The following is a 26,386-nucleotide window of genomic DNA, read 5'->3' as shown; positions in this document are numbered from 1 at the left end:
GAGGCGCGCATACTCTAAGGATCACCAAATAAACTGAAAATTATCTCATACATTGATTTTATAAATTAATTAACATGTCTAAATGCTCTTTCTTAAATGAAAATATTTCAATAACTTTTTTATGATTGATAAGTACATGGCCACATTGTAATTTCAAGTACCAATTTGTTTCCTCTCTTTTTTAACTAGATGTCGATGAATTTGGATTTTGATAAAATCACTCCGAAACTTTTATACACCGATCTTTTAAAAGGTCAAAGTCTAATATGATTTCACTTGAAGGACTTTGGAAGTCAAAATTAATTTGGTAAATTTTCTCAACCTCATAATTTTTCTATAAGAATAAAAATGGTTATTGAGATAATTGATTTAAATATTACACAATCCGGCCCAAAGTGGGCTTTTGTAGGCTTTACGTTCTGATTTTCATATCCAAGTGTTTTAATGCTTCATGCCATCGGCATTTACCTTCTAATCGTGATCACGCCTCATGGGTGGAATCTTCGACCTTGTTTTTATGCAGGGAAAGAAAAAATAATAATTAACCCACCAAAAAAAAAAGCAATAATAATAATAATAATAATAATAATAACAACAATAATTAAGGGAGAGAGAGCCAACAAAAATGGTATGTCTGCAAATCCGATAAGAATTATAATTTGAATGTAATAATTCCTTTTAGAAAAAATATCTTATATGGTAAAAGATCTCGTTTCAGGCATTGTCAAAGTTTTACACATATTTAAGATTGCTCGAGAAGGTGGATCGGTCAATGCACACAGGCCATGACCCGAAGATCAAATGGTCGCTATTAAAAAAAAAAAAAGAAATCTAAGCATTTGAAATATAAATACGATGGATGATGTCTAAAAATTTGAAAGATTTTAGGTGCATTTTATTAAATAAAAATGAATTTCATGAGATATGAGATTAAAGAAAAGCAATACCTGTCTAAAATAAATTTAACCTTAATTAGGGGATTTGTTTTCTCTTCTTCTTCTTTTTTAAGTAAAACGTCATCGATGGACTTATCCGCTAAGAAAGAACTATTTTAAAACACAGAAAATCATGAATATTATATTAGAATTCATCTGTTGATATTTTCCACATATTTTAGGTGTTACAACCAAATTAAACTCTCTCTCTCTCTCTCCCCCCTCTCCCCTGAAAATTTGGTATTTACAGCAATAGGAATAAAATAAATATGAGAATTAGAGTTCTCAAACACCAAGGTGTCTTTCATTCGAGTATGTTTTTACCGGCCAGCATAATAAATAGGAAATTACGACGGAGAAAGTATACATAATGTGCTGCATGCCCCTGAAGTGCAAAAACAAAGTAATAAATAATACCTGATCATAGTATGAATCAACGTTTTTTGGGAATTATCTAGTGCATGTAGGACTGACAACTACCACACCTGGCGGAACTTAACCAGCTACTTGGACATGCTCTAGATATATCATTTGGAACCAAGAACCCTTCGGACATGCGGCGTAGAAAGCACATAAAAGAAAGAACTCTAATTGTGAATCAGTGTTTCGGTAGTAAAAAATGATAGGGATTAATTGGGTATTTGAAGGACTTAGCAGACGTTCTACATATCTGTGATCACTTGCCGGCAAGGCGTGATTAACGTGGGTTAGGAACTTGCCTGATTTGCACCCTCAAGATCCAACTTTCATGTATTTTCCAGAGCCTGTGTGCACCACAGAAAGTAGATCTAGATCACCTAGGAACACCAACTCATGAGGGTCTCCCCAGGCAAACAATATGAGAAAGAGTAGATAGATGGTGGACTGGAAGGTGAGGGAATAGCATCATTTAGGAGACTACATGCAAGACTAAAAACAGAGAAAACAAAAAAGTGACAACCTTTTAGCATGGGGTGCAGGAACTACAGCTGATTCTACCATTCTTGCAAAAGGTGGCCACATGTATCAGGACAGATCAAACAGTGCATCAGTATATGACCATCGCTCTCATTTTCTTGTCTTTGGTTCGGTTGATATCTACCTAATCGAATTCAGTTCCTAATCATAACTGGTGCACATGTTGTGCGTGAGGTGTGTAGATTGGGGCTGTTCTCTTCTTTTCTATACAATGGGATTACTTTGACATGTAAAAAATAATACTCGACCGCATTTATGCAGGTTACTTGTGCAATTCTCATCCTCAAATGGCCTGTATCCTGCATCACATATTCCCGAGCAGTATTGCTGTACATTCCAATGACATAGGTGAAGTGAGAGTTATCTCCCTTGGGAAAAATGTTTGCAAGTCCAAAACCAGAAAAGCTTGGCATTGGGGTCGTAAATCATATGCCGCCACCCAAGAAAAATATATTGTATTTCAATTAAACATAAAAACGAACATTGTGTGCAAATTTAGAGAGCCAATGTATGTTCAAGAAGAAAAATGAACCAATTGCGGTCTCGTCGTCAACAAGCTAGTAGGCCTCCGGAGTCTCCATGGGCATCCCGGAACGATCGATAAAGGTAAACAATTACATAAACAAAATTAAAAGACAAACTACCTTCATAATCAACAAACACCCAAACAATGATGATAAATGGAATTAGTAACTCACAAAAAAATATTACTAATTCATCAAACACCCAAAGCAAAAGCTAATTTCCTCACATAAAACACAGGTCGAGTCCAATGTACAAATTTTATCACGTGCCCACTATCAGCACGGGCGAGCTACGCAATCACTCAAAACATTTTTGACTGACAGGAAATGAAAATACCTCTTTCGAGAGCATTGCGTTTGAGCCAAGTTCATTTCCCCGCAGATACCATACTGCCCCCTGAAAATTGATATCCACGGCGGTGGCGGCGCAACAACTAGAAATTGCCAACGGAAGAAATGAATAGATCGAAACGCTTTCAGGCATGAAATCACGTGACAAGCCCACACGCAAAAGTGAAACTCGGAATCCTAGAGATGGAGGAACGAATAGGGTACATCGGAAGTGAAGGAGTGAACGGAGACATGGAAAAGGGAGCAATTGAGGGAGTGCAGAGAAAAGAATCCTTGGCGACGTCAGGGGAAAAAAAGTTTAGTTTTTTTCTAGCACACTTATAATCTTCAAAATTACGTGAGTATCGTTATTTTTTCTTGGTCGAAAAATGTCTTTGTTGAGATCTTATTGATATCAAAGTCAATAAAATAATGCACATCCTCTTGTATTATGCATTTTGATTGTAGTATAAAAAGCACTGTCGATTCTATGCCCTAAATTTGATTTCAAGGCAATAATTAGGTTCGGAAAAATTGAAGTGAATTAATATATAATTGGATTTGATCAAGTCCAACTATATGAATAGACCGATTGCCAAATACAACAGAAAAGGTATTATTACATGAAAAAAGCAAGAATATTGTTGATTAGATTTAAATTAAAACAAAAGGAGCAGGAGAAAAAGAAAAAAAAAGAAACATAAATTTTAGAAAGAATACACTTTATATTTTTTATGGTAAAAATAAACCCCAAAAAAGAATATCTCAGAAAAATAGAATAATATGCAAAAAAAAAAATCAAAGAAAAAAGCTTGGAGGCGCTACAGCACCAGCATTCCAACCCGCGGTTAACGGGGGCCCGTCACCCACTTGGGCCGGGGCCCCAGCCCATGAAAAAACCTTTTCAGGTTGGGCCGCATAGGCCCAAATTAAAAAAAAATTGCTTGCGTTGAATGTACGGTCTCTTATAAAGAAAATTCAATACCTGTTTCAACAATATATGCTGGCCCAAATGAATTTCCAACAATTATTATGGCTGATGTCTGAAAGAGAACAACCGTATATTTTTACACGGCAAACGAATTAACAAATTCAAATGAACAAACACCTCAGTTATGTGAGAAATAGAAATACAACGAGATGATTATTGAGAATGAAAACATGTGTCAAAGACATGCCACCACATGGAAAAACTAGATACATAATAAATTTAACAGGAAAAGGTACGTCAAATAGACACCATCAAAGGTAGTCATTATCATTAAAATGCTGTAGAGGAGAGATGAGGTATCAATGCCCAAGCGTACTTCTCAATTCCAGGCTTCACCTGACCACTTCTCAATGGATGACTTTATAAACGTAGTATAACTCACACTTATAAACGTAGTTATAAACGTAGTATAACTCAATGGATGACAAATGGGGTTAAATAACTCACACTATATTTTTCTCAGTCGACATTTCAATAATCAAGAGTGAATGTTTATATGGAAGCCAAAACTCTGGCACCAAAAAAGGAAAGAGGAGAAAAGGAGACAAATGGTGTTAAATGCCGGCTATTTATAGGCACATTGCTACAGTTTATCACTGGCTTCCAAAGATTGGTGGTGTGGTGGCATGGATATGCGTTGGTCCCATCCGGAATTGAAGGACTTGCATTCCTTGAATTCACCATGGTTTGAGTTTGGATGCCATTCCACGGCTAGCACTTCCCTGTCTTGTCCTCAATATCTGATGTACTTGCCATCTATGGGAGATCTTGTATGGTCTTCAAAACTTCGACAACTTCACTCATCCAGGGACGAGCATCCGGATCCATTTCAAGGCAGTGAACAGCCAACAGCAAAGCAATCTGGGCACCTTTTCCTGAGAATTGATTTCCGAGCCTTGAATCTATCAATTCGTACAAACTTCTTTCCTCTTCCAGATGTGACCGAGCAGAGCCAACATGGAGAAGTCCATCATCAGTGAAGTCATAGGGTTTTCTTCCGGTCAGGAATTCGAAAAGGACCACACCAAAACCATAGACATCACTCTTTATTGTAAAGTGCCCTGCAATAATATATGTGCGGTCAGTAGTCAGGAATACCTAGATTACGTACCAGTTGATTCTAATCGGATATAAATACAATGCATGGAGTACCCGCCAAATATCTCAACCACCTCTAGCAATCAAAAACAGATAAGGTTGAGACAATAACTTTGTTCTGTCCTTCCATCACTCCTTTTTTTTATTATGATTATACTAGTCAAGCACCCTATTGAGTATTAGTGAAATTATCAAAGCAATTGGCGGCATAGAAGTGTACTAAAGCCCAAATTGTGATATTATCGATGATGGCAATTACAAAATACAATATTGTATCTTGTCATAATAATATACTTCATTCATGGACTGCCTTGTCAAGGTATTTGCTTCGGTGAAGTAGAAATTTATAGCATGATAAATATGAACTGACTAATTATTCTATCAATTCATAATGATGCCATTTATTAGAAATTGTCAAGTCATAATCATTAAAATTAACAATAACATAATGAATGATTCTCAATGCATTGCCTTCACTGAAATTTATAAGGACGTATGCCAAAAAAAAATTTAAAAAAAAGAGAAAAAAGTTTCAACTCTTAATCAATAGAATAGATGTATAAGATAAAACCACCGCCTTTTTAATGATTTCAACATGAAATTACACTATCCTTAAATGATAAATAGGAAAGTAAAACGAAAAAATACACAAATCATGATTACTACATGTAGCTCTAAACCACGCAAAACAAAGGAACAAATAATACCTAGTTTAGATTTACATTTTTTGGCAATAATGTAGTGTGTGTGGGACAGACGACCACCACACTTACTGGAAATTAACTAGCTACATGAAGAAACCTAGATACTCCAATCCGAACCAAAAATCCTTTGGACATGTAGCATTAAAGTACGTAAAAACACATCCAAAAAGAACTTTAAAATCCGTGTTTCAGTAATCACTGGTTGTGCATCATATCAAAAAGCACCAGACATTGTACTCGGAGGAAACAACAATTGAGAGATGCTTCTAACAAAGAAAAGGAATGCAGGTAGTGAGCACCAATCAGTCATTCCACAAACTACGCTGCGCGTAATGTTCCAGAAGTTCCAGCAATAAATGTGCAGTATAATCCATCCAATGATTAGATATCTGGTGGACTGAAAGTAAGGGAATAACATCATTTGGGAGACCACATGCAGGACTAAAACAGAAAAAAAGTAACTTGAGCATGATGTGCAAGAGCTACAGCTGATCATACCATTCCTGCAAATCGTGACAATATATGAGGACAGAGCAGAGACAGGATGCACAAAGAGAAAATGAGGTCATATCAGTATATGACGGTCCCTGTAATTCTCTTGTCTTTGGTCACAATTGATATCTACCTAATTCAATTCAGTTCCTTATCATGATTGGTGCACATGCCGCGAATGAGTGTGTAGATTGGGGCTGTTCTCCTTTTCTATACTATAGGATAATTTGACATGTCAAAAATCTTACTCAACCACTTTTGTGCAGGTTATTTGGACATTTCTCATCCACAAATTGCTTGTAGAAACATACACATACCCCTCATCATCCATTCCGGGGCAGCATAGCCAATTGTTCCCCTGATAGGGGTGGAGTGAGACTCATCTCCCTCGAGAACAATCGCAAGTCCAAAACCAGTAAGCTTGGCATTGTAGTCCTAAAAGAGACGAGTAGTGAAAAAATCAAACATCATGATTAAAAAGGAAAAAGGACTGTCGCCACAGCTTTTGCTACATACGGCATCTAATAGGATCTTGGAAGGATTAAAATTACGAAATATCACTGGCGGTTCTGCCTCCCCATGAAGAAAAGCAAGACTCTTTGCAGCATCCAGCGCTATTTTCATCCCGGTAGACCAAGTAAGAGGCAATTTCCCCACACAACCCACAAAAGAACACAAGAATCAACTAATAAAATGTTTGTCATCACAGATAAATCAATATTCCCTTTCTGAAGCCACCATAGTCAAAGATAGTTTGGTTAAAACTGATACCAACTTTTGGAAAATAACTGCTGAGAATTAGTAGGCAGGACAAGAATATGGTAGAAACTACAGCAGGATTCCCTTTCTTTTCTCGTGGAAATGAAAATAACGCTTATGCAAACGAATATGCCCTGCTATTAAAAACATTTAGTATCTTTCGAGAGTTGTTCAATTGGCAAGCATGTCCCTTCCATTAAATATCATTACTAGCCTACTTGCAAGCTTTGTACTAAGTTTCATCCTCAATACGGTGCAACTCTGGTGTTCTTGCACCTAAGTGACCAAGTTTGAGAGAATTAAGTCTCAGGATTCCCTAAGATGTACTACTGAGAGACAAAGATGATAAAACGTTACTAAAATCACACACGGATGAAGCTGCTAGAAAGTGACATTTCATGACCATATCACATGATCTTCCGCTATATCTGTTTTTTTTCCCTGGCATCGAACTATAATGTCCTCTAAGTATATGATAACACCGAAAGTCTCTGGTATTGCATCCTTTTGGTTGGTGGCACCAACATCAAAAAAGCAATTTACATAAAAAAAAAATTTCAGGCAGAAGAACATTCAACAGAGTATGAGCATTGTAAATTATTTAGGAAATTATGGTTCGAACCCTACAATCTTCTGGAAAGACGTCCATAATAAGGACAAGTGACATTTTTTCCTCCTTAAAATTATTATCCAGATTCTAGTAGCAATCAAATAGTTTTCTTGGGAGACATGACTTCCATATCCAGCTACAGGTGGGTCGTTTTACCACATAATGTAGGACATGTCATTAAGGGCACCAAGCACATGTTAAAGGACAAGTGCGCATACTTTCAAAGAGGTGATCTTTCAAGCTCCCTCGTTGCATATACTCATATATAAGCAGCCTTTGGTTGCCTTCCACGCAATATCCAATTAACTTTACCAAATTTGGATGCACTAGATGACCAAGAATACTCACTTCAGCCTGGCACGTGGACAGTGCAACAGTTCAAAAGTCATACTAACTGTCAAACATGCATTAATCCAGAAAGAAAAGATCATCACATGAGATATTACCAGCCATTCTTCGTGAGCCGGCTGCCCATGACGCTCGAAAATCTTAACAGCGACAGTCAGCCCAGTGCCAGGCCCCGCAGGAGCAGTCCCATTTTCTTCAATCCAACCCTTAAAGACTCGGAAAGAACCGTCTCGACTGAGCAGACCCTTAATTTACCCCCCTTGTTTTTTTAGCGACGACAGCTGCCTTTCGCAGACCCGCACCGCACGACATTCTCGGTCGAGCGTCCCGCGCAGCCTCACTTCCGTCCGTCCGTCCTCGCCTCTGTCCTTCTGTCCTTTTCTTCCTGTTTGTCGCGAAGCAAGCGGCCGACGGCAGGGAAGGAGAAGAGAAGAGGAGAGAACCGGGCCGGGGAGAAATATAAAGAAGAAGTGGGCTGGGCCAGCTCACGTGGGGGAAAAGAAAAGGGAAATGAAGGAGGTACTGGGCTAAGGCTGGCCCTAGCCCCGCCCGGATGCTTTCTCTTCTTTTCTTTTTTTTTAATTAAAAAAATTTATTATTTTTTAAATTTTTTGTTTTAATTTTTAATTTTATTTTTTTAATACTAGTAATACTAATGCTCCTAATGTCTATATGTGATGCAATTTAATGAAAACACAATGCATGTTAAGGAAAACTATTTAGTTTACTCTTTACTTCTTCTTTTTTCTAAGAGACCAATTCTTTATTTTCTACGCGACTAAGTTCTAAGTGAAAAAAGAAAAATTTAGACGTTAACAAAAGGAAGATGATAGTAAAAGAATTGACTGCACAAAAATCTCACTTAGTGAACTCTTTCAACAAGATGGTGGCTCGAGTGCAATGAACAAAATGCCAATGGCACCAACTTTACATGCTCAAAATTACAGGGCAAGTACATTAGATGATTATCATGCATACCATAAAGAGCCACTATCGTGTATTGATTTTTATTCGCAATATGGCCCTTAAAATTTCATCAGGAGTCTCAGACCATAAGATCCTAGCAAGACCATGTGAGGGTGTTGGAATTTGTGATCCAATTCTAGAAACTTCAAGATAGATATGAGCTAGAAAATTCAAGAAAAATTCTAGAAGAATCTACAAGCTGCCATCTCTTATGTATTCTAGAAGTTTCAATCTTATATTACTATAAAATAATAGTAGCTATTTGTAGAGAAGTCTAGAGACTTCCTCCACCTACTTTGGCAGCCTATATATAAAGGAGCAAGTGCTCCATGTTTTGTGTGGGAGCTAAGCATAAAAACCACATCATGCTCCCTCACCAACACTTCCTTCAACTATTGTAAAACTATTTTATCCAACTAATGAAACTATTTCTCATATCCCATGTTCTTTGTCCTTCAATTATCCTACCTTGTCCCTTGTCCATCCTCTACAATATATACCATGCACTTGCACACATCATTAATCAAAAACTATAACTAATACCAAAACCATGCTTCCGCGCACATTTAAACTCTAACAGAGGGGCTAAAAAAGCCACCAAAGGAAGAACAATGGACATCTGCAAGTCGAATTTCTTTGATGGATAATGACTTGTGCAGTTTACCGGCAACTTCAAATTGCACAAATCTTTCGACTTTACTCTTACAAAAAAACAAGAATTTAATGATGATCCAAGAGAGCTTCTTCTTGTCTATGCAAAGACTCCGAGTCTTGGACTTACACGCTACGGGAATAACATCCCTTCCACCTTCTTTGCCTTGCTTGACTCATCTTAGGGCACTCTACTTGAATTCATGCGAGGGCTTAATAGAACTACCTTCAAGCATAGAGGCACCGATGCATCTAGAGGTGCTTGACATTCGACGCATTGGAATCATCTCTTTACCTATTCAAGTTGGAAGTTTAACGCAGATGAGATGTTTGTGCATGTTCCTGTCAAATTTTGGTGCCGGAAACCCAATGTCCAAGGTGATTTCGAGCATTTCATCATTAGAAGAACTCATGATTGATGTAGACCCAAACACTTTGAGGTCTAATCAGGTCATGAGGACAATCACGGAGGAGGTTTCTACCTTTTTTTTTTTTTTTTTTTTTTTGGTCAGTCCTACTCTATGCCTACTCTACACTCACTCACAGACTTGTGCCCTGCCTCTTGCAGGGCGTGAGAGTCGCAACCCACTCTCGAAACTTACGCGTCCCTACCCCCATCCCCACTGAGAAGATGGGGATTTGAACCCCTCACCTCCCTCTTCCATGTTGGAAGGGTGGCCACTGGGGCGAACCCCCAGTGGTTATAGAAGGTTTCTACCTTGACACAGTTGACTTCACTGACATTTTCCTTTCCTAAAATAGAGTGCCTTGAAATCTTCGTCAGATCAAGCCCTCTATGGAAGGACCTACACTTCACATTTCAGTTTTCGGTCGGTATTTGCAATTCGGTCAAGCATCATATTCTCAATTATTTTGAATATCAATTGTGCAAGTGCTTGAAGTATGCAAACGATGAAGGCACAAATCCTGTGATCTCAGAAGTACTCACTGAGACTGAAGTATTTGAACTGATTGATCATAAGAATATATTAAGCTTATCAGATTTTGGGACTGAGAACTTGAGTAAACTCAGAGCTTGTTCAGTGGAGGGCTACAAGGACATCATATGCATCATCGATGGTAATGTAGCACCACCTTGTGCATTTGAATGGCTAGAGAGAATGGTCATAAACAATGCCCCAAGTTTGCATTGTATTTGGGAGGGTCCCGTGCCCATTGGAAGCTTAGGCCAAATGACTAGTTTGACCTTGTACAATTGCCCCAAGCTCAAGAAGATATTCTCAAATGGATTGATCGAGCAACTATCTGAGCTGAAGCATTTGAGTGTCGAAGAGTGCCACGAAATTGAGGAGATCATCATTGAAACTGAAAATCCTTGTTTGGACCGGAGAACACTTCCGAATCTTAAAAAGCTAGTAGTTCATGATCTTCCAAAATTAAGAAGCATTGCTCCGAATGACTTATTGATTTGGCCTTCTCTAGAGAGACTAGATATAGCTTCATGTCCATCCTTGTTGAAACTTCCTTTTACCGAGATAAATGCTATCAATTTAAGATCCATTGATTCTGAGCAATCATGGTGGTCTTTATTGGGGTGGCAAGACTAGGCTATCGAGGAAAGATTACGGTCTTTTTGTAGCTTCATCTAGCCTTTCTCTGTAGCTCTTTGCTTCTTGTTCATCTTAGTTGTTGTGATTGGAATTATGTATTAACATAAGCTTTCGTTTTGTTTCTCTGCATGCACAATCTATTAGATGGCTATCATTCACTAATGAGGTGATGAAAATGATAAAAAGAATGATTCCGGGTGTTTTTTTTTCCTAAGATCCCATGTTGCAGTTTAGCACTGCAAACTGTAGTGGCTTCTTATCAGGAAATAGTGAATTAAATGTAGTTTCTTCTCAATATCATGCGAGTTAAGTATGGCAAGTCTGTTTCCGGTGCTTATAATCAATAATACATAATGTAATAATCAATAATACATAATGTAAAAGTGACCTTTGAACATTTAATAGGTTTTACTAATATCAAAGAAGAATTGTGTAGGGCGTGCATATTATGTGAATTAAGTTCATAGTAGTTTGCCCAGTATCCTTTATATTAAACGAGGGTTTTGAGAGGACATATATCCTTTGCTCCTCTTTTCTCTTTTCCTTTTCTAATTTACTAAAGATCTCTTCCATGTCACTCCCTACACCTTTTCTCTTCGTTTTGTCATTTCGATTATACGATATAATTATCTTTAATTTTTTTAGTATTATCTTCTTCCATTCTTTTTGCGCCTTATGGGTTAGTGTCTTATTTTATTGAAGCTACAGTGAATCGTCAGTCTATTTTACCCAACACAATCTACTATATTCCTTTGTAATGTATTAAGTACATGCCGTATATTTATAATTTCATTATTTTCTTATTATTTCCTCTTTAAGCATTCCTTTTTCTTGATTCTCTTTCTCTAATCTTTGTAATTACGATCACATTCTACATTGAAATCTTACACTTCAATTTTGTCCATAAACTTATCAAATTATGATGAGATAATGTCATTTCTTTTCTTTTTTTTAAAAAAAAGAATTTCATATTATATCCCGAAAGTTAGACGATATTGCGTGATTTTGCAACACAGTTCTTCTTTTTCCTCTGGCGAATTTCATCATTTTGCAATCTCTTTATTTAGAACATCTTTAGGGGTCTAAAATCTTGTTTGCTCTTGGCCAAAGTATAATGACTTCTCCAATAGTTCCTCCATATGTACATCCCGCAAACGTACTACAATGTGAAAGGCCAGTAATATGAACAGTATGAGCTGAATGAAATTGCTGTAAGGTAAAAAATTCAGCCTTTTCCTCCTATTCATTTACAGGGAATGATCCTACAGCATCCATAAAATCCTGTTAGAATTCGCATTCATCCGAAAGAAATGCAACCAGATGAGTGTAGACCCAAGTCATTTTATACTATAACGAGGATGAGATGAGAGATTATGCAAAGAGCGATAAACGTTGAGTTAACTTGGAGTTTTTGCAGACCTTCAGTTCACAAAACTTTAATTGAAGAAAACTTGTAGCTTTCCATTCCATTTTACAATTGAGATGTACAGCGATGGTGCCATTTTCCTGGAATTATTAGATACGCCATATGCATATATTTCGAGTAATCAACTGGATGGGTCGCTGAATTGGTTAATGAACTTGAGAAACTTAAAACCTTTATGGTTTTTTAGGAATTCCATATCGTTCTAGTTCCTAAGTTATGGGAAAATTGCAAAATTTGGTATCGCTCAGTTTTTCAAATAATCAGTTGAATGGATCATTCCGCCACCTTTAGGTAGTTTGTCGTCTTTGACGGATCTACAACAAATTCTCCGGACGTGTTCCGAATTGGATCAGGACTGAGTTTTCGGCCTCTACAAATTCCTGGGCGGCAAGAAAACAAGTTCACTGGCAGTATCTCTTCACATTGCAAATGTCGAACCTAGCCATGAATGACCGGACTCCAAATTTGTCTTGGCCATATGAAGAAGAAACCAATGAAGAAGGGCGGTGGTGCTCTGCATAGTAGTCATAAAGCTCGGGTTTGCAACTAGGTTTTGGATTGGTGTTTGAGAAGTATTAGAGGCGCGCATACTTTGAGGATCGCCAAATAGACTGAAAATTATCTCGTACATTGATTTTATAAATTAATTAACATGTCTAAATGCTCTTTCTTAAATGAAAATATTTCAATAACTTTTTAATGATTGATAAGTACATGGCCACATTGTCATTTCAAGTACCAATTTTTCCTCTCTTTTTTGACTAGACTTCGACGGTGAATTTGGATTTTGGTAAAATCACTTTGAAGCTTTCATACACCTATTTTTAAAAGGTCAAAGTCTAATATGATTTAACTTGAAGGACTTTGGAAGTCAAAATTAATTTCGAAAATTTTCTCAACCTCATAATTTTTCTATAAGAATAAAAGTGGTAATTGAGATAACTGATTTAAATATTACACAATCCGGCCCAAAGTGGGTTTTTGTAGGCTTTACGTTCTAATTTCATATCCAAGTGTTTTATTGCTTCATGCCATCGGCATTTACCTTCTAATCGTGATTACACCTCATGGGTGGAATCTTCGACCTTGTTTTTATGCAGGGAAAGCAACCAAAATAATAATAATAATAAAGGGAGAGAGAGCCAACAAAATGGTAAGTCTGCAAATCCGAGAAGAATTATAATTTGAATCTAATAATTCCTTTCAGAAAAAATATCTTATATGGTAAAAGATCTTGTTCTAGGCATTGTCAAAGTTTTACACATATTTAAGATTGCTCAAGAAGGTGGATCAGTCTATGCACACAGATCTTGACCTGAAGATCAAATGGCCACCATTAAAAAAAAAAGAAAAAGAAATCTAAGCATTTGAAATATAAATACAATGGATGATGTTTAAAAATTTGAAAGATTTTAGGTATATTTTATTAAATAAAATTGAATTTCATGAGATATGAGATTAAAGAAAAGCAAAACCTGTCTAAAATAAAAATTAACCTTAATTAGGGGATTTTTTAATCGAAATTTAGGTTTTTATGTTGATGTTGGAATATGCACATCATACGCACGATGCTGGCACGGCACGTGCACGATGCTAGCATGACACGTGCACAAAACACATAGGGCATCGACGGACCATCTCAATAACAGAACATTGCAAAAAAGCAAGAACCGACTGTGAACAAAACGATGCGACGGCGCAATCGAAAGAGATTAATGTGAGGAGTATATACATGAAATGTCTTCCATTTTCAACAAGGAGTTTTTCATTTGGCACGAAATTCTTCTCTCTCTAGCTCTCTCTCTCCTCTCTGTTTTTTTTGGCGCCAAGAGCCTCGTTTCTCTCTCTCTTCTTTGATCCGGTAGGTTTTCTCTTTCGGCGACCGGAGCATCACCGGTTCAACCTCCGTCATCTTCATAAGCGATCATCACACTTGCTGTCCAGATCTTATTATTGTTGGTTTGTGGAGGATGGATTGAAGATTTGGCGAAAACTTTGATTGATTTTGATCAAAATCCGCGGAAACCGCGAAGAAGGTAACAATTTGAAACTCGAATTTGATGAAGCGAGATTGAGTTAGTCAATCGGGGTTAGGATTCAAGATTATGAACTTTTACATGCTTAAGATCAATGATCATAAATGCTGCAATGATTTGTTAATGATTTGAATGATGATTGTGTTCTTGATCCTAATCTATGATTTTCGTAGGTCTATACCTAGGTCACTGTTTTGGCCAAAACGAGGTTCGAAATGACCTTGTTTCAGCTCGAGTCCTCTTAGGATTAGATAATAGACGTCCGAGCATCAAAATGGTAGATCGTACACTCCAATCAACCGTCATTTGACCCTCAAAAAACACCTCCAAAGATTAACGATTCTACAATAGTTTAGGTCTTTTTCGATTCTAATTCTATTTCGCTTTCTGGCTTTGTTATTTTTGTGCTGACGATCATTTTTTACCAAAATTGTCTCCATGAGTTTTGTTTCAAAACATCTCTTGCATCTTCTGTTATTTTTACACCATTTTTGGATGTGTTCAACTAGGTCATATCTACTCAAATCTAAGCCTAGGTCAATTTGTTTTATAATTGATCTCTTTTTTTGCTATTTTTATACTGATTTTTATGTTGAGTTATAAAACAACTTTTCTTCATAAAAGTTTCTTGTATAAGTGTTGTGCATGTTCTGTATTTTTTTCAAAATTTTTAGACATTTTTAGCTAGGTCAAAATTGCTTAAATCTGAACATAGGTCAGTCTGTCCTACGTTGGTCTGAAATTTATTTTGATAAAATTGAGTCCATAAATGCACCTCTTTGGTCTTAAATCATTCATGAGAGTTGAAATACATTATATATATTTACATGATATATATTTTCAATTGATGCGCGCTTTGCAAGTTTTTTACATTGGCAAAGTGAGTCAATTGCATGCATTAGAGTAAAATGTACTGCAGTAATATGTGCTGGACATATAGTTTGTTTGTTTGTCATTTTTTCCACGACTCATATGATCTTAATTGAGCTTCAAACTCTTAACAAAAAGTCTTCTTCATCATATGCTCTGTATGTGAGATTTTTGATAGGATTTATGCATGTCTTGAGGATGGCTGAAATTATGCTTGTTTTGTAAACTTAATGCTGAAATGAAACATTGTCATATGTGCACCTTTCTATACTTGTTTGAGTCATCTAGGGATCAAATCTTACGATCATGCCTTCTTGATGATTGAACCGCATGTTGAAGGTTTGCATACATGTTTAGATCATGTCCTTTGAGTATCATTTTGCACATTAAATTTGTCTCGTAAAAGTGTTCATCACATTTAGGATTCCCAAGCATACCATTACGAATCATAAATCATCTTATAATGCCATTTAAATTGTATGACATTTTGCATGCCGACTTAGGATTAGAAGACTATCCAAACTTTTCAACGCATCAAATTCTAAGTCCCGTGTGATTTCTTCATGTCATTTGTGCATTCTTTGAGTGATTTTGAGGTTTTTTATGTTGATGTTGGAATATGCACATTATACGCATGATGTTGGCATGGCACATGCACGATACTAACACGACACATGCATAACACACTTAGGGCATCGACGGACCACCTCAATAATAGAACATTGCAAAAAAGCCGGAACCAACTAAGCACGGAGCGATGCGACGGCGCAATCGAAAGAGAGAACTAATCGAGCATCACTCCATCAGATTCATATTCATCGCCACCACGAAAATGCCGAGAGAGAGAGAGAAAGGGGGGGCGTGGTGAGCTGAACCAAGAACTGCAGGGTTGCAGGGTTGTGGCTGCTGAGACTTCTCTTATTACTTTGACTTGGCTTATTCTTTTATTACAGTAGCCTATAAGCATGTTCTAGTTTAGGTGCTGATCTTCCAGTCTCTCTCTCAGTTCACATGCTCATAGAATTCCACCCAAGAAAAATATATTGTATTTCAATTAAACATAAAAATGAACACTTCGTGTGCAAATTTAGAGAGTCAATGTATGTTCAAGAAGAAATATGAACCGCTGGCAGTCTCGTTATCGACAAGCTAGTAGGCCCGTGGAGTCTCCACGGGCATCTTGGAACAATCCGTAAAGATAAACAATTACATAAATACAATTAAAAGACAAACTACCATCATAATCAACAAACACCCAAACAATGATGAAAAATGGAATTAGTAACTCACCAAAAAAATAATTACTAATTCATCAAATACCCAAAGCAAAAGCCAATATCCTCTCAGAAAACACAGGTCAATCCAATGTACAAATTTCATCACGTACCCACTATCAGCACGGGCGAGCTCCGCAATCACTCAAAGCAACGTTGATTCACGAGAGATGAAAATACCTCTTCCGAAAGCATTGCATTCAAGTCGAGTTCATTTCCCACCAATGCCCCACCGCCCCCGAAAATCCATGGCGGTGGCGCCGCTACAACTAGAAATTGCCAACGGCAGAAATCAATAGATCAAAACAGTTTCGGGCATGAAAGCACATGACGAGCGCACACGCAAAAGTGAAACTCATAACCCTAGAAATGCAGGAACAAATAGAGTACCTCAGATTGTGGGGAGGCCAGAGTGAAGGAGTGGACGGAGACATGAAAAAGGCAGCAATCGAGGGAGTGCGGAGAACAGAAACTTGGCCGATGTCGCGGGAAAAAATGTTTCTTTTTTTTTTTTTTGGCAACACACTATTAATTTTCAAAATATCGTTATTCTTTCCCAGTCGAAAATGTCTTTGTTGACGTTTTACTGATGTTAAAATTTATAAGATATTGCACATCCTCTTGCATTATGCATTTTGATTGCAGTATAAAAGCATTGTCGATTCTACACCCTAAATTTGTTTTCAAGGCAATAATTAGGTTTGGAAAAATTAAAGTGAATTAATATATAATTGGATTTGATCAAGTCCAACTATATGAATTGACTGATTGCAAAACACAAAAGGAAAAGATATTATTACATGAAAAGAGCAAGAATATCTTTGATTAGTTTTTTTTTTTTTTTAAAGGAGGAGGAGGAGAAAAAGAAAATAAAAATAGAAATTTTAGAAAAAATACACTTTATATTTATTTATGGGAAAAATAAACCAAGAAAAAGAAAAGAATACCGCAGAAAAAAATAGAAAAATATGAAAAAACAAAAACTCAAAGAAAAAGCTTGGAGGCGCTACGGCACCAGCATTCCAACCTCCGTCCCAGGAGTGGTTAACGGGCCCTGTCACCCACTTGGGCCGGGCCCCCAGCCCATGCCAATTTTTTAGGCTGGGCCGCATGGGCCGAAATAAAATTAGAAAAAAGCGTCTGCATTGAATGCTCAGTCTCAAATAAAGAAAACTCAATGCCGGTTTCAACAACAAATGCTAGCCCAAAAGAATTTCTAACAATTATCATGGCTGATATCAGAAGGAGAACAACCGTATAATTTTACACAGCAAACGAATTAGCACATTCAAATGAACGAACACCCCAGTTATGTGACAAATAGAAATACAACGAGATGATTACTGAAAATGAGAACATGTGTCAAAAACATGCCACAACATGAAAAACTCGATATAGAATAAATTTCACGAGATATGATATGTCAAAAGGTACCCTCAAAGGTAATCATTATCATTAAAATACTGTAGAATGATAAAGTATCAATGCCCAAGCATACTTCCCAATTCAGGCTTCACCTAATCACTTCTCAATGGATGACGATATAAACGTAGCATAATTTGTATTATATTTTATTCCGTCGACATTTTCATAACCAGGAGCTAATGTTCATATGGAAGCCAAAACTCCAGCACCAAAAAAGGAAAGAGGAGAAGAGGAAAAAATGGGTTTGAATGACTTCTACTTAATGGCATATTGCCACAGTTTATCACTTGCTTCCAAAAATTGGTGGTGTGGTGGCATGGATAGGCGTTGGTCCCATCCGGAATTGAAAGACTTGCATTCCTTGAATTCACCGTGGTTCAAGTTTGCATGCGATTCCACTGCTAGGGCTTCCTCTCTTGTCCTGAATATTTAATGGACTTGCCATATATGGAAGATCTGGGATATTTTTCAAAACTTCGACAACTTCACTCATCCAGGGACGAGCTTCTGGATCTGGTCTAAGGCAGCGAGCAGCCAACTGCAAAGCAATCTGGGCACATTTTTCTGAGTATTTATTTCCGAGCCTTGGATCCATCAATTCGCACAAACTTTTTTCCTCTTCCATATGTAACCGAGCGTACATAACAAGGTGAGGTTCCTCACGAGTACGATCAATGGCTTTTCTTCCGGTCAGGATTTCCAAAAGAACCACACCAAAACCATAGACATCACTCTTTACTGTGACATTACCTGCAATAATATAGGTGTAGTCAGTAGTCAGGAATACCGAGAATAAGTACCAGTCAGTCCTAATTCGATATAAAAACAATCCAGGAAGTACCCGCCAAATATCTCAACCACCTCTAGCAATCAAAAACAGGTAAGGTTGAAAAAATAACTTTGTTATGTCCTTCCATCACTCCTTTTTTTCTTATGATAATACTACTTAAGCACCCGGGCATTGCTGTGGATAAATAGCTATTTAGTATTAGTGAAATTATCAAAGCAATTAGTGGCATAGAAGTGAAGTAAAGCCCAAATTGTGATATTATCGAAGATGCCAATTCCAAAAAACAATATTGTTTCTTGTCATCATAATATACTTCATTTATGGACTGTCATGTCAAGGTATTTGCTTCTGCGAAGTAGTAATTTATAGCCTGATAAATATGAACTAGCTAATTAATCTATCAATTCAGAATGATGCAATTTATTAGAACTTGTCAAGTCATAATCATTGAAACTTACGATAACATAGTGAATGATTCTCAATGCATTGCCTTCATTGAAATTTGTAAGGATGTACCACAAAAAAAAGAGAAAAAAAGAGAAAAAAGGTTCAACTCTTAATCAATAGATGTATAAGATAGAACAACCGCTTTTTTAATGATTTCAACATGAAATTATGCTACTATTAAATGATAAATAGGAAAGTACAACGAAAATATACACAAATCATGATTACTACATGTAGCCCTAAACCACGTAAAACGAAGGAACAAATAATACCTAGTTTGGATTTACGTTTTTCTGTAATTATGTAATGCGTGCAGGACGGACGACCACCACACCAGGGGGAAATTAACTAGCTACACGAAGAAACCTAGATACTCCATTCCGAACCTAAAATCCTTTGGACGTGTAGAATTAAAGCACGTAAAAACACAAACAGAAAGAACTTCAAAATCTGTGTTTCTGTAATCACTGGTTGTGCATCATATCAAAAAACACCAATTAATCAGAAGTTCAAAGGGCGAAGCAGACATACCATCATGCATTGAAAAGAATAATACCGAGAGAGAGATAGAGCGAGAGAGAGAGAGTAAAACAAACAAAAATCACTTGCCAGCAACGCATGATTAACGTGGATTATGAACTCGCCAGATTTGCACCCTCAAAATCCAACTTTTATGTATTTGTAATCAGTACTTATCATTAACAAAGCCCGTGCGTGCTGCTGAAAAGTAAATCCAGATCACCTGGGGACACTAGTTCACGAGGGTCCAGCAAATTTTCCAGCTTCCTCCCAGGCAAAAAAATATTAGAAAGACACCCATATATTATACTCGGAGGAAACGACAATTGAGAGATGCTTCAAACAAAGAAAAGGAATGCAGGTAATGAGTACCAATCAGTCATTCCCCAAGCTACACTAAGCGTAATGTTCCAGAAGTTTGAGCAAGACATATGCAAAATAATCCATTCAATGATTGAATTTGTGGTGGACTGGAAGATAAGGGAATAACATCATTTGGGAGACTACGTGCAGGACTGAAACAGAAAAAAGTAACTTAAGCATAATGTGCAAGAACTACAGTTGATTGCACCATTCCTGCAAATTGTGATGAAATATGAGGACAGACCAGAGATAGGATGCACCTAGTGAAAAAAGGTATATCACTGTATAACCGTCCCTCTACTTTTCTTGTCTTTGGTCACGATTGATATCTACCTAAATCAATTCAGTTCCTAATCATAATTGGTGCACATGTTGTGCATGAGGTGTGTAGATTGGGGCTGTTCTCTACTTTTTTATGCTATAAGATAATTTGACATGTCAAAAATATTTCTCAAACCACTTTTTTTGAAGGTTACTTGCACATATCTTATCCTCAAATTTCTCGTACTAACAAATGCATACCAGTATAGATGTATTCCGGGTCGATATAGCCAAATGTTCCAACGAGTTGGGTGGTGTCAGAGTCATCTCCCTCGGGAACAATTTTTGCAAATTCTAAACCAGAAAGCTTGACATTGTAGTCCTAAAAAAGACATGTTAAGAAAAAGTCAAACAACGTGATTAAAAAGGAAAAAGGAATGTCCCACAACTTTTGCTACATACGGCATCTAATAGGATCTTGGAAGTTTTAAAATCACGAAATATCACTTGCAGTTCTGCTTCCCCATGAAGAAAAGCAAGACCCTTTGCAGCACCCAGTGCTATTTTCATCCTGGTAGACCAGGGGAGAGGCTGAGTCTCTCCTACACAGCCTACAAAAGAACACAAGAATTAACTAATAAAATACTTGTCATCACATATAAATCAATATTCCCTTTCTGAAGCCACCATATGGTTTGGTTAAAACTGATACCAACTTTTGGAAAATAACTGCTGAGAATTAGTAGGCAGGGCAAGAATATGGTAGAAACTACAGCAGGATTCCCTTTCTTTTCTCATGGAAATGAAATAATGCTTATTTAAAGGAATATGCCCTACTATAAAAAAACATTTAGTATCTTTCGAGAGTTGTTCAATTGGCAAGCATGTCCCTTCCATTAAATCTCATTACTAGCCTACTTGCAAGCTTTGTACTAAGTTTCATCCTCACTATGGTACAACCCTGGTGTTCTTGCGCCTAAATGACCAAGTTAGAGAGAATTAAGTCTCAGGATTCCCTGAGATGTACTACTGAGAGACAAAGATGATAAAACAATACAAAAGTCACATGCGGATGAAGCTGCTAGAAGGTGACATTTCATGACCATATCACATGATCTGCTATTTCTTTCCTTTTTTTTTTCTTGGTATCAAACTATAATGTCCTCTGAATATATGATAACATCGAAAGTATCTGGTATTGCATCCTTTTAATCAGTGGCACCAACATCAAAAAAGCAAGATGCATAAAAACATTTCAGGCAGAAGAACATTCAACAGAGTATGAGCATTGAAGAATTATTTAGGAAATTATGATTCCGAACCCTACAATTTTCTGGAAAGACGTCCATAATAAGGACAAGTAACATTTTTTTCTCCTTAAAATTATTATCCAGATTCTAGTAGCAATCAAATAGTTTTCTTAGGAGACATGACTTCCATATCCAGCTACAGGTGGATTGTTTAACCGTGAGTACTTATATAATACGAACATAATGTAGGACATGTAGGACATGTCATTAAGGGCACCAAGCACATGTTAAAGGACAAGTGCGCATACTTTCAAAGAGGTGATTAGGCAAGCTCCCTCGTTGCATATACTCATATACAAGCAGCCTTTGGTCGACTTCCACGCAATATCCAATTAACTTTACCAAATTTGGATGCACTAGATGACCAAGAATACTCACTTCAGCCTGGTACGTGGAAAGTGCGACAGTTCAAAAGTCATACTAACTGTCAAACATGCATTAATCCAGAAAGAAAAGATCATCACATGAGATATTACCAGCCATTCTTCATGAGCCGGCTGCCCATGACGCTCGAAAATCTTAACAGTGACAGTCAGCCCAGTGCCAGGCCTTGCAGGAGCAGTCCCATTTTCTTCAATCCAACCCTTAAAGACTCGGAAAGAATCATCTTGACCGAGCAGACCCTCAGGACTAAATTTTCTTGTAGCTAACTTAAGATCCTTTAATGAAAATTTCCGCAGCTGAGGAGCGACTATAGAAACCTCATTTGTAAATCCACGTACACAGCCAAAACCACCTTTACCAAGAAGACTTGCAGCACTAAAGTTTCTAGCAGCTAACTTAAGATCATTAAATTTGAATTTCCGCAGCCGAGAAGCAACTTTAGGTTCCCTTTTGAGTTTAAAAGTTGAACGGTCTGCATTAACAGTGGTTGTAGACGAAACCACAGTAGGAGCAGGCTGCTCTCTGCTTGCATCATTTGGAATGCTTTGTGCTGCTCAAATACGAAATTAGCATATCAGACGAAACAAGTGACCATCGATTTGGGTCACATAGGGGAACAACAAGCACCAAGCCACTTCATCTAAACAGAAATTAAAAGATGAATCAACTAATCTCCCAGTCGGCCTAGCAACTGTTACTTTTCCAATTGAAGTAAGTATCCGGTCCCGAACAGAGGAGGGTATGTAGCCACGTAGGTGGATATTTGTGGTTTACAAGAGAAAACCATGACAACGTCTTCAACTTGCAATCAAAGCGATGGAAAAAGATAAGCAGCAATAAATCTACCTGATCTCTTGATATAGACTAAAATAATTCTATGCAATCAATCTCTGACGTACTTTGCTCACTTCTTGCGATATCACACCCTCGACCTACTCTAGATCTGTCACAAACTTGAACTTATGTCTTCCTATGAGATACATCGCTATCATCACCCATTAATAGATGACCTACGACACGCCATAATTGTTAGTCACTTCCCAAACCTACTCTGCCAATACAAAATCTCTGGGAACAGAGAGCACTCCTAAGGACAAAGGCAATTAACTCCAACTTGACAAGCGTTACTAGGGCAAATGCATAACCCATCAAAACTCAAAATCAGAATTAGACTATAAATCCACAATAACAAGCTACATATAATAGCAAAATATCCCACTTTGCTTCTTTTGGGGTTTATAATGGTCCTGTGGTCTGCATCTACTTAATGCTTAAACTTTCAGATTTTGAAATTTTAATTTGGTACTAGAGCCAACCCTCAATTTTCCATGCCCCTCTTTACATTTCATTTCAAGTGAGTTATTTTCTCTATCTTACTCGTAAAGTGCATTCATCATATAATTTATCCAGGGTTGCACATGAGAGTGAGCATTAAAAGGTTGAACATCACTTGTTTAGAGAGCTTATGATAACCATTGTTTTAAGTAGTGGAAGATAGCAGCCAGCAAGAATGAAATTCATATCAATATTGGGCACTGTTGGCCCTATTGTGGTGATGACACCTCCAATGAGGTTGATATGCCACATCCACGATTATTGCAATGCAAATGGTAACACGATTTGAAAATTGTATATACATGTAGTCTCTCTTGCCTTATAACTTAAGCCTTTTGGTTGGACTTTCTAACATAAACCAAACATTAATTTCAAGTTCATTCTTACACCAGACCAATAATAAACAAAAAGTGTGTTCCTTTCCTTTTTCCCTTATAGCACCTCCAACAAACACAAGCAGAATATCATGAAATAAGATCTTCATATCCCCAGATAAAAAGTACAGTATTTCCACAGAATGTAAAACAGGAATTTCGATTATCTATTCACAATTGACATTGATAATAACTCCATCAGTACTGTAATGAAGAACTCTTCTACCAAAAAATAATAACCAAGCTAGCTAGTGTTACGTCAATCTACAAGCTTGAAGAACGTTTACAGCGGCAAAAATAGACTAGCAATCCAAATCACTGCACACTAATGCTGTGCCGAAATTTGGTTTTGTACACTGAAAATATATGCATCAGAAGCAGTCACAGTTCTGAAGCTAACATCAGAATGACCAAGAATTTTGTATAGTTAGATGTCGCTGCCTCATTCATAAACATTTCAAGGGTGATACCAGATATACGATTTGAAAGAAGATAGATTTCATTCAGCTATTTGTTAACTTTCCAATTTTCTCTTCATTAAGGCTGGGCCCTGCAGCTTTTAACTTGTTCAACCAAATATATAAAATGAAAGGGAAAGAAAACGACAGGCATCATCTCAACAGAACAATGCTTTCCGCCGATAATTACTCTTACGTTTAGTCCCTGCCAGATGATTGCAACAGATTTCATCAGGTGATGAACTCTTGAGATTTGGACAATCGATAATGCTCATTCGTTCCAAGTTTGGTGCGATGCGTAAGCCACTGGAAATGCTAATGAGCTCTGGCAATGAGAATAGGGATATCCTTTTCATGTTGGGGAGAAAGTGAGTACTGTCGTCAATAGAAGTATCTTCCTGTGTCACTAAACTTGAGACATGTGAGCAGTCTTCGACTCTGAGCTCTTCTAAGCTATCAAGGTTTTTCAGTAGGTCAGGTGTAAATATGGTAGTCAACTGAGGGCATGTGACTAAGGCCAAGCATTTAAGATGAGACAAGGATCCTCGATGCAGCGGCCCCACATAAATGCACCTCAAACTCTTCATATGATATACATAGAGATATTCAAGTGACCTGAGAAACCTCTTGTCATCCTCCCCTGTTTCTGATACAATTTCACTTCTATCAGCTTCATCATACATGTCAGTTCCATCAATAAAAACCCGAATCTCATTACACTCCCCAATTATGCAGCATTTCAGTTGCTCCATGTTCTCAATCCCAAAATCAGATAGCTTAGTGACATCCATATGGCGGTCTAAGAAAAATGCAGTAGCATGCCGAAGCATCTTCTGGATATCTATAGGCACCCCGACACCATTTACATATTTCAGGGATCTATCCCAGCGTTCTATTTCAAACTCAAGATCCACCGGGAGACAAGACATGATGCGTTCATCATGACTGCCAACAATGAATTTGAAATGTGACAACAATCTACATACCTTGGATGTACCAAACCATTTGAATTTCCTCAGATGTTCCACTTGTGGAAGGTACAGTTTAAGTGTATCCAGACTTATCAAGCCACAAACGTCGTCAATAATAGCTTCCACAACACTCTCCCACCTCTCATCATCTGGATTTACATCAATACTTAATTCTTCTAGTTGAGATAGTGTGGAAAGAGTGCCTTGAGGAATCAATGCATTCGCTTTCGCAGATTTTGTGCCCCAATTTACGCGTGGACAAAAGGATAATTCTAGGCAAGTGAGCTTTGTTAGCTTTGCAACCTCCTGGGGCAGATCCATGATCTCAGTCCCTTCCATATCAAGCACCTCAAGCTGCTGAAGTTCTCCAATTTTTGGAGGTAACACGCTCAGCATCTCACAGTGAGTTAAGAATAGTCTTTTTAGGCAGCTTAACCCAAACAGAGACTCCGGCAAGGACTTGATTCGTGTTCTGGATAAATTCAGGATTTCAAGAGCCGGCATGTAATCAAAGAAAGACAGACTAATTGTTCTGAGTTTGTAATTTCTATTTAGAAACAAGACCAAGAGTACAGGACACCGAGGGTTCTCGGGCAACTCAGTTAACCGGTTTTCCATCAAGTAGATCTCCGTGTAAGTCTGCCATTGTGTGACCTCCGGAGGCTCCATCAATCCTAGACCCCCAAGCATAAGCACCTTGCCGCCATATTCAGGTGGACCACCTTCGATGTCGTCATAACATATCTCAAGTTCCTCCACCGGTTGCGGTGTACCTGATGATGAGTAAAGATGATGAACAATCCTACTGGAAAATAATCTATTCAAACACGTGAGTCAAACCACACCATGGAGATTCCAGCCGAAAACCAAACGTGAATTAAAAAATATCTGTCGGAATCCGATGCTTGAACAGACGAACCTGAAACCGAAGCAGGACCTAAATCGAAGGCCTGCGGCGGAGGACTTGCTTCAACAGACGAACCTGAAACCGAAGCAGGAGCTAAATGGAAGGCCTGCGGCGGAGGACTTGCTCGCGTCTCACTGCTATGGCGTCTCCGCTGCTCTATCGACTCTGGCTTGCTTCTGCTGTTCCCCATGATCGCACCCCAAAAGAAGAAAGTAGCAAACGAAGCACGGCACCGTCTCTATGTATTTTGGTGTTCCTAACCATCCGCTAACGCGATTCAAAAATAGAGACAAGAGGAGA

General features: G+C 37.7%; 1 protein-coding gene and 1 pseudogene across 2 annotated transcripts; both read right to left on the bottom strand.

Moving 5' to 3' along the window:
- Positions 1-4,190: 4,190 nt before the first annotated feature.
- Positions 4,191-7,999, bottom strand: LOC104454745 (annotated as a pseudogene).
- Positions 8,000-18,078: 10,079 nt separating this feature from the next.
- On the bottom strand, positions 18,079-26,386 carry LOC104452470. 2 transcript variants are annotated; one of them, XM_010066946.3, is made up of 7 exons: positions 26,099-26,386; positions 24,405-25,952; positions 22,134-22,591; positions 21,906-22,041; positions 20,810-20,958; positions 20,609-20,729; positions 18,079-18,717 (listed from the first exon to the last, which is right to left on the bottom strand). In XM_010066946.3, the coding sequence occupies exons 1-7, from the start codon at positions 26,274-26,276 to the stop codon at positions 18,335-18,337; spliced, it is 2,973 nt and encodes a 990-aa protein (XP_010065248.1). In that variant the 5' UTR covers positions 26,277-26,386; the 3' UTR covers positions 18,079-18,334. The 2 variants fall into 2 exon arrangements, with proteins under 2 accessions (XP_010065248.1, XP_010065249.1); XM_010066947.3 differs by having other exon boundaries at positions 26,162-26,386.

This window comes from Eucalyptus grandis, chromosome 7, assembly GCF_016545825.1.
Source record: "Eucalyptus grandis isolate ANBG69807.140 chromosome 7, ASM1654582v1, whole genome shotgun sequence".
Lineage (NCBI taxonomy): Eukaryota > Viridiplantae > Streptophyta > Magnoliopsida > Myrtales > Myrtaceae > Eucalyptus > Eucalyptus grandis.
Note: the sequence above shows the minus strand (reverse complement) of the source record. Positions and strands in the feature narration are given on the sequence as shown.